The 14,418-nt window shown below is 43.2% G+C and overlaps 1 protein-coding gene across 2 annotated transcripts in view; it reads left to right on the top strand.

The window, feature by feature from the left end:
* Positions 1 to 14,418, top strand: part of Ush2a (usherin) — a 701,257-nt gene that overhangs the window by 560,346 nt on the left and 126,493 nt on the right. For both annotated transcript variants that reach the window (XR_004946207.1, XM_036202543.1), the window contains exons 52-54: positions 2,360 to 2,557; positions 3,214 to 3,368; positions 6,078 to 6,276. Coding sequence is in view for 1 of the 2 variants with exons in the window: in XM_036202543.1 (XP_036058436.1) it covers positions 2,360 to 2,557; positions 3,214 to 3,368; positions 6,078 to 6,276 (552 nt within the window). In the remaining variant the exon portion in view is untranslated. The remainder of the gene's footprint in view (positions 1 to 2,359; positions 2,558 to 3,213; positions 3,369 to 6,077; positions 6,277 to 14,418) is intronic.

Raw genomic sequence — 14,418 nt, 5'->3', positions numbered from 1 at the left:
TGTGTTTTAGGATTCTTGTTACTACAACAAACACCTGAGAAGAATCAACTCACAGGGAGGGAGAGCCTTGTGCAGGCTCCTAGTTTAGAAGGGCATAGTCCATGGTCAGTGTCACGATTGCCTTGGAGTCTGTGCTAAGACTGTATAGTTTGGCTGGGAGAGTACCATAATGGACTCTGCTACCCTACTGACCACTAGGAAGCAAACGTATAGGAAGCTGCTCAGGTGTGCACACCTCAAGGACACCACAAAGCCAATGATGTCATTTCTTCCACCAAGTCCTTCCCCCTAAAGGTCTCACTACCTCCCAATGGCAGCAAGGCTGGAAGAATGAGCCATCAGCATATGGGCTTTGGGGATATCCAGGTCCAAACTAGCACAAAATATCTGTGGGGAAATTTACACTCTCCAAAGTTCTGCCACATAACTAGTTGCATCTCATTTTCCCATGGATTCAATAAAGTAGTCAGGGTGGAGAGTTTGCTGTTGAAGATGCAGATAAAGAAAATGTGGCTCAAGGGGTGTCGTGGGTGAAGAAAAATGCCCCCTTATCCTCGCCCCTTGCCACCTGTGGCAGAGAGCGAGCTGGCCCAAGGGCCACAAGATTGGGAGAACTGGTCCTACCCCTCACCAGCTGCAGCAGGTGGGAGATGGGGCACAGCACCTCATCTGGGCAGGGCACTAGAGCTGACCTGTTGGCAGGGGAACAGGGGAGCCAGGACTGTGGATGTGAGAGCAAGAGAGCTACTCCTCCCTCCTCCCTCATATGGCATGGGATGGCAAGAGTAAGGGAAATATGCCCTCCTCACTGACTCCTTGCCACATGAAACAGGCAGGAGAGATGACCTCAGGGATGAGAACTGAAGAGCTGGACCTGCCCCTCACCAAGTGCAGGAATCTGGAGAGCGGGCCTTGCCCCTTGTCTGAGCAAAACAGTAGAGCTGGCCCTGGTGGTGTGAATGTAGTACAGGTGAGCTGCCCCGAGGGTGTGAGAACAGAACTGGCCCTGCTCCTTGTGGCCTGCCACATTGGGTAGACTAGCTGGGGCGGTGCTGGTGAGCTCTCCTGGGTGATGCCAATGAGGGAAAGCTGGCAAACTGACCAACCCAGCTACCATCCAGGCCCAGAACCAGGACTATGAGATAGCCCACCCCAACACCCACCTCACCTATGAACTGCTGGGGCATGTGAAGGGGCCATACCTGCAGATCCAAAGCTCCAGGATCTTCATGACACAGGACAACAATAGAATATTCAAGAGGAGTCCCAGTGAGGACACTGTCTGTGGTGCAGCAGGAGCCAGAGACCTCACCAGCAGGTGGTAGCACACACCTTTAATCCCAGCAATGAGATTTGCTGCAATGAGCTATTGGTCTGGTTTCATTTTTTTGTTGTTGTTTTTTGTTTTTTTATTTGTTTTGAGATAGGATTTCTCTGTGTAGTTTTGGTGCCTGTCCTGGATCTCGCTTTGTAGACCAGGCTGGCCTCGAACTCACAGAGATCCACCTGGCTCTGCTTCCTGAGTGCTGGGATTAAAGGTGTGCGCCACCAACGCCATCCTGCTTAGTCTTCTTTTCAATCACTTCTTTTGTATATACCTGTGCGTGCGTATATGAGTACCTGTATGTGTGCATGAGTGCATGTGATGTGTGTGTGTGTGTGTGTGTGTGTGTGTGTGTGTGTGTGTGTCTACATCTGTAAGCCAGAGGACCATGTTGTTTATCTTCGTCTATTATCCATCTTATTTTTGAGATAAGTTCTCTCACTGCCTGAGTGCTCTGGGTATGGAGTCCAGGTCCCTATGCCTACACAGCCAGCACTTTCCCTCTGAGCCGGCACCACAGCCCTCGGTTGTTCCTTTATAAACATTTCTCTCCAGAAATGATAAATTCCTTGCTGTGAGACACCCATCTCCAAACTTCAATTTTTTTCATGATTTCTAAAATGAAGAGATTTGATTTTTATTCACAAAGGGGTAAGAGTTTTAAGCATTTGTTTTAAATGTTGAGAGATCTTGATTTTCAGGAGTTGGAGACATGGCTCATAGGTTAAGAGTCTGTACTGCTCTTATAGAGGATCAGAATGTAGTTCCCAGTACCCATGTGGGAGGGAGGCTCACAACTGCCTAGAACTCCAGATCCAGGGGATCCAATGCCATCATCTGACCTCTTCAGGCAGCAACAAGCACACACACACACACACACACACACACACACACACACACACAGAGAGAGAGAGACAGAGACAGAGAGACAGAGAAATAAAAATTAAATTTAAAAATAATTTTGACTTTAATTTTTAATGTGATGGTTTGAAAAAAAAAAAGTAACCCCCAGAGTCTGTTTTTTTGTCTTTGCAGATGTAGACCTTGAGCCCAGTACCATGTATGAGTACAGGGTTTCTCCATGGAACAGCTTCGGGAGAGGATTCAGCCAATCTGTTAGAGCCAGCACAAAAGAAGATGTGCCTCAAGGAGTCAAGGCCCCCAGATGGGCCAGAACGGGCAACCCTGAAGATACTATTTTCTTAAACTGGAAGAAGCCCAAACAGTCAAATGGTATTAAGCTACTTCAAAAATAAAATTACCTAACTTTGCAAATTCCTAAAATATGTAGAATTACCTGTGAATTCTTCCAATATGGAAATGAGTGTACTGTAAATTGGCATGTTATCTATTTGGTGAGAAATATTTACTGATAAAAGGAAATCCTCTTGTGTCAGTTCATCGCTCATCTTTTTAAGCCAAAATAAATAATAACGCTAATAATAATCATTCAAAATCCCAAAGCCTCACATATACCAGAGCTGCTTTCAAATAAGCAGAATATAGTTGAAGTCAAAATTGTTTCATTGTTAAAAGTAAATCTTTTAAATCATGAACAGATATAAACATATAACTCTGTCCTGAATCCATCTTCCCCTGGTAATAAAATTGAGAACTACTTGGACATAGGAAGGTGTTATATTTTAAAGTGCTCATTTCTTTAAAAACTTTATGTCAAGGCTGGTGCGACAGCTTGGCATACTCCACCATGACTACCTGGGACCTGCATGATAGAAGGAGAAAAATGACTCCATAAAGTTTTCCCCTGACCTTCACACACATACATGTTTGTAAATAAATAAATGTAATTAAAAAGTTCTCTGACATACATGTTTGAAAACAGCTCATGTGTGTGGCATGACACATAGCCTGCATTTTTTGCCTTCCAGGTCCTATAACTCACTACATTCTCCTTCGAGATGGAAGGGAGCGATTTCGGGGAGCATCGCTGAGTTTCACGGACACAGAGGGGATTCAGCCCCTCCAGGAATATTCATACCAGCTGAAAGCTTGCACAGCTTGTGGCTGTGCGGTCAGCAGCAAGGTGAGAGGAAGAAGGGTCCTGGGTGAGAGCTGTGTGAGCATCCTGGGGGTGATTTTTTCCAAGGCCAGAAAACTGTGTCTCCCTCCAAGTGGCACTGAGGGGAGTGTCCCTTTTGTTGGATATTGATGCTGAGATTTAACCATGTATCAGTGTTTTATTAGGAACAACAAGTGCTTGAGCCAATGTCAATGACTCCTTCACAACCCTTTCTCATTACTTATTTCTGGGTATTTGCTGTGGTTTGCTGGGATATTTCCTTGATGTGGGTTGGTATCAACTCAAGAAAACAGTTAGTGCTCCATAGATGTTAATTATCAGGGCTAGGTCTTTAGATTCTAAGCACATGGAGTTCATCTGGCACTGGAGGAAAAAGCCCATTCCAATTTTGAAAGAAACCAAGAGCTAGTGTTGAGTAGTAGTGGCACCTTTGAGAGTCACAAGGGATCCACAATGGCACAGGAACAAATGCCCTTCTTTCTCAGGTGAAGAGTACATTTTCACATTCCCAGGACAAGGCATCACTGTGATGCAGGTTATCCTGAGGCCACCTCCCATGTCCTGTTGCTCTGCCACAAGCCCGGGTACCTTTCTGCTTTCCAGCAGTGGGCCTCACTCCCCTGCAACCATCCAGTCTCACACTTCTCAGCTTCCAGAACGTTGGAGTAAAAATAGAAACCTCGTCTCTTCCAGTGTTTCTCAGCCGTAGGTACTCTGTTATAGTGGCATAACATGGAATGGGGCGGTAGTATTCTACAGAGCCATCAAATGTCCAAAATTACTCATCAATTAATTGAATTTGCACCTAAATATCATACCTTCAAATTTTGCCCACACTTAAAAACCAGAAATGAGTGAGGCTGCCATGCAAATAAGTGATCCCAACACTTGAGCAGAAGTCTTGGGAAGGAATAATAAAGGCCTACATTCAGGCACCTGGGTCCAGAATGAGAGGTTGGGAGTGTGGGTCCGTTGGTAGAATGCTTACCTAGGATGCACAGAACCCTGAGTTCAGTCCCCAACACTGTATGAGCCAGGTGTGTGCTGCAATTTCATCATTCTGAGGTCTGTGTAGGAGAATTGGGAGTTCGGGGTCATGTTTAGCTACAGTAAGTTTGAGGTCAGCCTGCGCTACAAAAAACTATGCTTTAAAAAAAAAAAAAAGACAGTTATGGCAGAACGCAGGTGATAGGATCTACAGACTGTGGTGTCAACTCTGTATAGAATATGCAGCTGTGTCCACCTGAACCCCTGGGATTGCTATGACTGAGCCCCAATGCTCAATTATGAACTACTTAAAACATTAGGAGCCTTTGGGCATTTTTTAAAATTTGATTCTGCAGTTCTTAAGCATAAACTTTGTAGATGACAAGATTGTGTCACAATGGCAAAAGGCCAGACACCCAGAAAAGAAGGAAGTAAAGTGTTGTATGTCTTTTCAGGTGTGTATTTTCAGCTGTTTGTAGCTGGTGTTTCTATGGTACAAGCAGAAACAAAGGTGTTAAAATGATAGGATTATCTTCAAGTGTCTCAAAACTAAAGAGCAGGGTGATAGAAGCAGATACCATTTGTTGTTTTAAATGAAAAAAAAAAATGTCTAGTTGGATGCTAGACCAGGAGATGGGCTAGCTAGAAAAATCTACCCGAGAAAGTAAAGCAATGGGTTTAGATGTGATTATGAAGGGCGCCAGGAAGAAACAAAAACAGAATACCACGGGTGATGAGTGATGGAGACTGCTATAGAATGGAGAAGAAAGAACTCGCCTCAGAGGATACTAAGAGGAAACAAAGAACTGAGGGAAATGAGGCAAGGAAAGGTCAACAATGTGTGGAGCAGCCTTGGAGACACCCAAAAAAACAGAATGCTTCTCATGCTCTTCACCTGACTGAAACTTCAGAAGAGTGGAGTCTACACACTTGCAGGAACCACACAACACCCAGAGCCCAGTGAGGACTGAGCCCACCGCCATGCAGGCACATGGCAGCTGTTTGGACCAACCAAACATTAATCTGAATGGTCCTTGGACAAGTCTATATTTTGTGTGTAACAGGGCCTGGACTGACCAGATGCCAGAACAATCGGTTAAAACATGAAATCAGGTTTATCCTGTAGGGGGCAAAAAAAAATCTTCCCAACAGCAAATTGTATCCAGAACCGTGTTTTGATACCACTGACTCGGTGACTGGCTGGTTTTTCTTCTCTCTTGATTCTCTTTCTAGAATATTCAATATACCATCATCCTGGGAAGAATACGGGAGTCCGCCCATTATGCTGCTTAAAGCATGCTCTGTGCTAGCAAGTTCAGATGTAGCTTTTGCTCCATATTTACTGATGCTTAACTTTGCAAAATCAGGCTGTTAAAATGCAAAGACACTGATGGGCCATATGGAGGAGAGTTCTCCAGGCAGACAGTCTGCCAGGCAGGCTTGCACTTGTTTAAACTGAGGGCCGCACTCTGCCTTCAAAATTGTTGTCGGACCTGTTGTGATAAATAGTAGTTGGAGACTTATGTAATGTATTCAAGGTCAGATTTCATTGTTTAAATAGGATGAGAGGGAAAGAATGAAGGAGGGGGTTGCTCCTTCTCTCAGGCATTGCTAATGATATGCCACGCCAGACGGCAAAGCTCTAAAACAAAAGCGACATTTTCATTGATCAAGATTCCTAGTGGACAATGACAATAAATTGCTGTTTAATTTCCTCGCTCGCAGGTCATCGCTGCTCCCACCCGAGGAATCCCTGAGAGTATCTCACCACCAAACATCACAGCCCAGGGACCAGAGACACTGCACCTCAGCTGGAGTGTCCCTGAGAAAACGAAAGATGTCATTAAGGAGTACCAGCTCTGGCTGGGTGGGCGAGGGCTCATCTACACAGACACAAGTGACAGGCGGCAGCATACGGTCACAGGTGACAAAACGGGAAATCTCCTGGAGGAGGCTGTCATGGCGCTGGGGTTGGGGGGAGCCTCCCAGGGGTGTGTGTTTGATATATGAGGTCACTTCAAAAGGACATGTTCTCTTGACATATGGTCAGGTCCTACTTAATCCACGCTAATCGAAGAGCCCACACTGGCAGCAATAAGCCACGGCAGCAGAGAACTTCAGAAATCGTTTATATTTGGCTTTGATACGCAGTGTGGAGAGAGGGGGCTTGTGTCAGTATTAACTTATTTTTTTTTTCAAACAAACAGTACGATGCATTCTCCTTCCCCAGGGATAGATTCACAGGTAATGGGGCTAGGATAGCCAAGTCAGAATTGAGGGGTGAAAGAAAACCAGAGAGAGGCCGCCAGGGAGCTCCAAAGTGAATAGCTAATACTCCCTCATTGGCAGTGACTGCTTGGAACTTCTTGTCATTATTATTTCTGTTAATTAATAGTGATTGTATTATTTTGATTATGTATAATATTGTCATCATTATTACAGTTGTGCCATGCAGGAGCAGAGTATTAGGTCAACCCTCACAGTGACCATAATAATAATTAACATTTCTTTGGAACAGAACATGTATTTCTGACTTTGTCTACTTATCACCTCATTCAGTTTGATCATAGACTTCGCACACCCCAGGAGTTTAACATTTGGTGTTCGCCTCCCCCCCAGTTTTTTTCCTCTTTTGCTTCCATCACTAGTAAATGCAGGCTGCAGACAGGGGCCTGAGCTTCCTGTTCAGTGCTGACCTAAACTCACCCTCAGCAGGCCGAGAGAGCACAGGTGATTCCTAGCTCTGTTTTATTGAAAAAAAAAAAAAATTACTCTGGGAGACAGTCATTTAGTTCATTATTGGGGTCCAGTGAGTCATTACAAACACATCTGGAAGTTTAGATTCTGAGACCACGATTTTACAAACTGTCATTATTTCTCCACTTCTTTCTAAAACTTCCCAAAATAATGACCTCCTCCTGCTGGGCTCTGTGCTTTCAAAGAGTATTAGTCACACAGATAACAAAACTTACAGGAAAGCACAGAAATGTCTGGAAAGATATGCCTGGGTTTTCAGAAGTCCAAATTTATGCTGCACAGGTAGAAAAGTAGCTCTGTGGTATTTTGTTCCTAAATTCTGTGGTTTTCTGCCATCTAAGCAAGCATTGATTGAGAGGATCACTGGTGTTTTTCCAGGAGTCCTGTGAGTCCTAGGAAGACACTTAGTACATGCTTGCACACCTGCACACCTGCACACCTTCCAGCGGGAGATCCTGCACTGACCTAGTGGTAGCATGGATAGGGAATCCTTTCATCAGCTCAAAGTGTCATGCTAGTTTCTTATATCTTATTTCACTCAAAGTAAAATAAGCACAAGTCATTGACACATATTGATTTATGTAGTAGAACCTCACCTTTCTTCATGTCACATCTTAAAGAAGAGTTACATTGTAACTCATTTACTTCTTACCATATCCCTGTAAGTGAGGGAGGTCTAGCATCCATGCTTAAAAGATGAAGGAAACTCACCCACTCAGGATGTCCACGGCATCTACTAGCTCTGTCTGTAAAGGAATCAAAATGATTCATGATTCTCTCTCTCTCTCTCTCTCTCTCTCTCTCTCTCTCTCTCTCTCTCTCTCTCTCTCTCTCTCTGTGTGTGTGTGTATGTGTGTATTGATGTGTGTGTGTGTGTGTGTGTGTGTGTGTGTGTGTGTGTGTGTGAGGCCTACCACTAGCCAATGGTTATGGTATTGATAATATATAAAACTTTTACAAATAAGATTGTGAGGGCTGGGGAGATGATTCAGAGGGTAAAGTGTGTGTCTGCTGTGCAAGTTTTCACATTAAAAAAAAAATTAAAAAAAAGAAAGCCAGTGGCTTAGGTGGCACACATCTGTAATTCTAACAGTGTGAGGGGAGAGGGAGTAGCAGAGACAGGAGAATTCTGGAGCTCACTGACCAGCCAGTGTAGCCCAAAAATAAGCACCAGGTTCAGTGAGAGACCCTGTCTCAAAAAATAAAGTGGAGAGCAATCAAGAAAGACACTTCATGTTGACCTCTGACCTTCACAAACACAGGCACTGGCAAACACTACACACACACACACACACACACACACACACACTCCTCACAGACAAAACTTAATAAATTAGTTAATTAGCACTACGGCCTCTAAGATGCTCTTGGCAATCGAGAAGGCTGACCAGTAAAAGGATGGTGGTTAGGCCAGTACAGGGTGCAAGGCTGGTGATATAGAGGACTTGGGTGGACAATGCCATCATAACTGAATGTGAATTAAAATTCTCAAAGTCAGCTAAAGCCACCTGAAGCCATGTACCAGTTCATACTGGTTTCACAGTTAACTGAGAGGCAAGGCTGGAGAGTTGTGGCTCAGCTTTGTCAGTAGCCTGGCTTTGTGTAATTGCCAGCTGTACTGGTTTGCATGAGAGATTGGCTTTGAAATCTCAGCAAACAAAATTCAATTAGAGTGTACAAACCCACAGGATGGATGACCTCATTAATTATGAAATAATTTCAAAGTTCTCTCTTTAATTCCCTTCGCTCCACTGATTCTTCCTTTCATGGTCATTCTTAATCAATATTTTCATGTCATAGACAAATTTATACACACATATTGGTGCCAGAAGTCCTTGCATTAGAATCAATATTTCAAAGTTTTCCTATGTAAGTTAAACTTTTACAAAAATCATAAAGTGAAAATAGTCCTTTTTTATATTTCTTTTATTACTTTTTGAGGTTTTCCTACATGGTGCTATATTTACATCATTTATTTATACCTCACTCTCTGCCCCCTCTAACTCTTCTCACACACCCCAAACCCTCCTATATTTATCTTTAATTATTACTGTTACATATATATGTATGTATATATTAATACAACCTGCTGAATTCATTATTGTTGCTCAGATATGTATGTGTTTGGGGCTGACCACTTGGGATTGGATATGTGTGTGGAGGGGGGGAGTCCTCCCTAGGGATGACTCAGTCTCTGTCTTCCAGCAGCCATTAATTGCCTGCAGCTCTTCATCTAGGGATGGGGGCTTGTAGGATTTCACCCATCCACACTGGGAAGTCAGTGAGTAGTCCACTGGTGTTGTCATTGTGCTGGTCTTGCTTAGGTAACCATATCACTGAGATTTTTCTGGGCATAGATTCTCTGTTGTATGTCAAATACACTGTCTCAAAGTGGACGTTCTGGCCATTTGGCTCTTACCGTCTTTGTGTTCTCTTTTGCAGTGTTCCCTAGCATTGAGTGCAGGGCTTGAGTTAGAGATATATCTAATGGGGTTGTGCACCCACAGTCAGTTCTCTGCATCTGGACCAGTTGTAGGTTGCTGTGATAGTCTCCAAAGTCATTTGGTCCATCCATCCGTCTTTAATGCACCTAGAGAATCTTTCACTTGGGCAATAGAGCCCTAAAGAGAGTGAGTCCAAAGCTTGCTAAACACAGTTCATAAGGAACAGGAGTGATGCTAGGCATGAACATCTCTAAACTCAGGATCTCCACAGTGTGGTGTGCTTTCTCTGTCAGAGAACACCAGGTCCATGGTCAGCTGACTGACCAAATGCAAGACAGAAGCATTTATGATGTGATGGGTGTTTCACTGAGTTCATGGAATAAAGGAAAATAGTGGAATTTGCTTCCTAGGCTATCTCAGATGTTTGTTGAAGGGCTACCTGAGATGCTTGAAATAAATATTTAGATTTCTCTTCATTTCCAAATCCGGGTGTTCCCTAAGCAACAGAGCCCTAATGAAGATGTAGCACGAGCCTTCCTGGAGCCTGAAGGATCTCAGTACGGGGATGGCAAGAGGGACCACTAGCACCTTGCCACAGCCATATTGTCTCCATGCTTACTTTTAATTACCTCAAAGCCTCAGAAACATGATCCCGTAAATGCTTTGTGGGAATAGTGGCAAAGGCCCTCCTCACTCGAAACCCGTAAATTGCTTATAATCCTCTAAAGATGTTTTTTTAAAAAAGCATTAAGTAATTGAAGACAGGAAGTCCTCAGTTAATTATTTAGAGGTGTTATCAATGCTTTAAGTCAACTGCAGCATTGCCTGCTCTCTCCCCACACCGAGACCCGTGGGACTCAGGAGGCAGCAGCTCCCTGCAGCTCATATTCACTAATGCAAACAGCACGCAGAAGCTCATCAATAGAGACCTTCCCAGGTCACCTATGACTAATTCATCTACTGTTCTGTCCTACACACAACGTGTGGATGGCAGTTCTGGCCTCCAGAGCCAGCCTGTGTCGTAGGGATAGAGAGAAGGGTGGAAGGGTTACCTCAATGGCTGAGTCCACTGAGGAAAGTGAATAAATGAATGAATGAATGAATGAATGAATGAATGAATGAGTGAATGAATGAATGAATGAATGAATGGCATCTTCTTTAGCTGTAAAGGATTGTGTGTCTCTCACTTCTGTGTATGCTGTTGCCAGATGAATTACTTAGGGGCTGTTTATCATTGCATTGCAGTCAGAAGGTGCATCCAGCCATTAACATGGTGAACTGGAGTCGATTTGCCCTCTCTCATCCACTTCGAAGTTATTGAAAGCCCTTTGTGCTAAATAACACAAACCCTAACAATTCTATTTGCAACAGAAAGTTGAATATTAGCATTATGCTGATGCCGATATTATACAAATCACTTTTGAAAGTGAGAAAATGCAGTTTGAACATCAGTATGACCAACTGTGGAAAGTCTTTGTGAAGGGTTTACCTTTACATAAGCCCATTGTGTGGTGGCAAATGATTTCAATGTCATGGTATTTATAACATTTTATTAATCTGGGAGATGGCTCAATGGATAAAGTGCTTGCTTCACAAGCATAAGGACCTGAGTTTGAATCCCCAGAGCACACATAAAGCTGAATGGTAGCTGTATCTGTCTATAATCTCAGGACTTCTACAGCACTGTGGGAGATAGAGACAGGAGAATCCTGGGAAACACAGGGCCAGCTAGCCTGGTGGTGTACAGCAGTGAATAGCAAGAGACCCTGCCTCAAACAAGTTCAAAGGTGAGGAGTGATACCTAAGGTTGTCTTTTGACCTCCACATAAGTGTTGTTGCCACATACACACACACATACACACACACACACACACACACACACACACACACACACACACACACAGTGCCAGGGGCAGGAGTCAAATAACATTTTTCTTGTTTATACCTCATCTAGTAGGTAATCTTAAGGAAAGAGAAAATAGTTTCCTGCTACCTGTTTGTCCTGTGTTCATAGCCATTCACATTTTAAAAATATTTATTCATGTATGTAGCCCAAGCTGGCTTCAAAATTGCTACATAACCAAGGAAGAGTTAAGACTTGTGACCCTCCTGCCTAGTTCCTCAGTGCTGGGATGACATATGTGCCCCACCATGCCAAGCAAGTACTCAAGAGCTACATCCACAGCCCCCAAAAATGTTTATTGAATAAGTAAGTATAGAATAGGACACTACAATGCATAAAAGCTTGTATCTGTTTTGATTGTAGATAAAAGTCCCACCGTCAAGCGCATCTAACTCTGAGGCAGAATAGGTTACATAGTCTGCAAGTCCTGTTACAGAGTGAAATTCAGGCCTCTTCGTTCACACTTGTTGAGAATTTATAGACAGTAAGAGCTGAGGAGTAATTGAAGTGCACACTCAGGAGCCTGAATCTCTGAGCAAGTCACCCCACACCACAAAGCCACCATTGTAAGGCACCCAGTGATGCAGACCAAGAGGCACAGAGACAAAGAAATCTTGGGCGGTGACTATGTCCTCAGAGCTGCAAGCAGCCCTCCTGTCCGGCAGTCATATGTAGCTCCATGGTTACATTTTCCATGTGCCATGCAATCACTGACCAGGAAGTGGTAGACATGTGAAAATAAACATGAAGACTGACTTCATTTCCATTTTTCCAAAGCTGAGGGAAACTTCCTTGGTACCTACTTTTTAAAATCATAGCATCAATCATTCATTTTATCTTCTTTTATGCCTGCTAGTGGCTGTAGTATTAAGCCCAAAGAACAGTAGTCAAGAACTGTCTAGATGCTAATTTCTAAGGAATATAACTCTTCTCCCCAAATCCCAATGTTCCAAGGTCCACTGCCTAATAGACCACTGATTTGTTATGTTTTGTCTTGGTGACTCTAGCTAACCCTTGTGCTCTGTGTTGTTTATGTTTTTGTGTCTGAACATAATCAAAACTTAAGACCCTGTTTCAATATCTAAAGATGGATATCTGGGGCTGCAGCTCTGAGTTATAGAACCTTGAGCAGCATGCTAGAAGCCCTGGACTCAATCCTTAGTGTCACAAAACGTAAACCAACTCTACACACTGTGATCTTCCAACAAATATATACATTACACAATGCTTACATCACAGTAAGCATTATCAGCCTTATTACCTGTCTGCTTAGACACCAATTTAGTGTGGTGTGAATCTTCCAAACTCTTTCTTCAAGTTTTTTAGTTGTTGTTTTTGATCTTCCTTTTTTTGCTTTTGTTTTTTAGACAAATATATTTCTATGTAGCACTAGCTGGCCAGGAACTAGCTATCTAGACCAGGCTGGCCTCAAACTCACATACATCTGACTATACTTACCTCCTTAGTGCTGGGATCAAAGGTGTGAGCCAACATGCTCAAGCAAGCTTTTCTGAAATATGTTGGCATCATTGTTATCAGGAGTCACTCTATGCTAGAATTCCTCCTAACTCATCTGGTCACCATGGATGACCCTTTAGAATGGCACCCCCCCACACACACACACATAAGGCTATTTGGAAATTTCTTAGAAAATAACAGGGACCGTTATAGCATCATTGCTTGGATGCTTTAAAGCAGTGCTTTCTATCTGAAGACACAATGAAGAAAGTGCCTTTTCCTGCCAATGTATCTGGAGATTAAAAACCAGAAGCCAGCTGTTCCTTCTAGAGTGTATCACAAATGTAACTGACATCGACATAGGTTTCCTTTGCCAAATCATATTTTTATGAACCGTCGGTGGTTTTTTTTTTTCAGTCTCTTTTTGACGCATATTACTCTTGAAAGTAATGTTAGTGGGAAGTGTGATTATAATGAGTTTGGTTATATGATGCCCCTTTCCTTTCAAAGAGAACATGATTCCCTGTAGGGAAATTCATGGAATTATTCGCCGCCGTCATCTCTGCTATTCTGAGCTGTTAAATGCCTGCTTTGTCTCCCTGCGCTTGCCTTTCTCTGCTCCGTGACGCTATTTCTTACTCTTCTCATTCGATATTGGTTGCCTGAGTGATGTTTTCTTTTCTCCCTCTTCTCTTCGACTTCAGGATTAAGTTACAGTCGGAATGGTTCCTTTGAGACGTCTCTTTAGTTCCCTCTTCTCGTCCTGATCAATTCATGAGTAGTTTTCAATTGGTGTGCCCTTTTCACTGCCTGTTGCTAATATTTCACATATATATCTCAGTTTAAGGACTACCAATAGGGGCTCACTTAAAATGACAGCAAATCCTATTGAAATGTGGAGATTTTATTGAGTTCTACTGAGCCATTGATAGGAAAGGTCACTGGGTACATGTAAATCACCCATGCCCGGTGGAAGCTTTTGCTTCATTGCAGGCTATTTAAACAGCCCTCTTAATTTTACAAAAAATACAAGATTTAAAACTTATTAAGGATGATGCATTTAGACGACGTTTGTCTTTGATTCATCTGTAGCTAAAGTTGTCCATTAACCAATCATAACTGCAGCTTCAGGTGTGAAAACTAAAGCACGTAGAGGGCAAACACCTCGACTCTGGCCATGGTTAATAGCTTGGTAACTGTCAGAACCCAAATGGTTTACCTGGAGTCTCTGGGCTTCTAACAGCCATGCTCTCCTGCCTGTGTGCATGACTTGTGATAATACTCAACATGAAAAGATTGAGATAAATATCCCACTTGGGGATTTTGCACAACTGGAGCTTTCTCGGGGATTTGAGCTACCTAAGTCATTGTCCTCCTGATAGCACTAGGGTGTTTGGCTCAATTGCTGCAATCTACTTTATGCAACCCAGCTGTTCAAGGTGCAACATTAGCCTCACCCTTTCTGATGTCTATGACCCTCTGCACTCCCTCCACCTCTCTGGTT

The sequence above is a fragment of the Onychomys torridus genome, chromosome 11, assembly GCF_903995425.1.
Source record: "Onychomys torridus chromosome 11, mOncTor1.1, whole genome shotgun sequence".
Taxonomy (NCBI): domain Eukaryota; kingdom Metazoa; phylum Chordata; class Mammalia; order Rodentia; family Cricetidae; genus Onychomys; species Onychomys torridus.
Note: the sequence above shows the minus strand (reverse complement) of the source record. Positions and strands in the feature narration are given on the sequence as shown.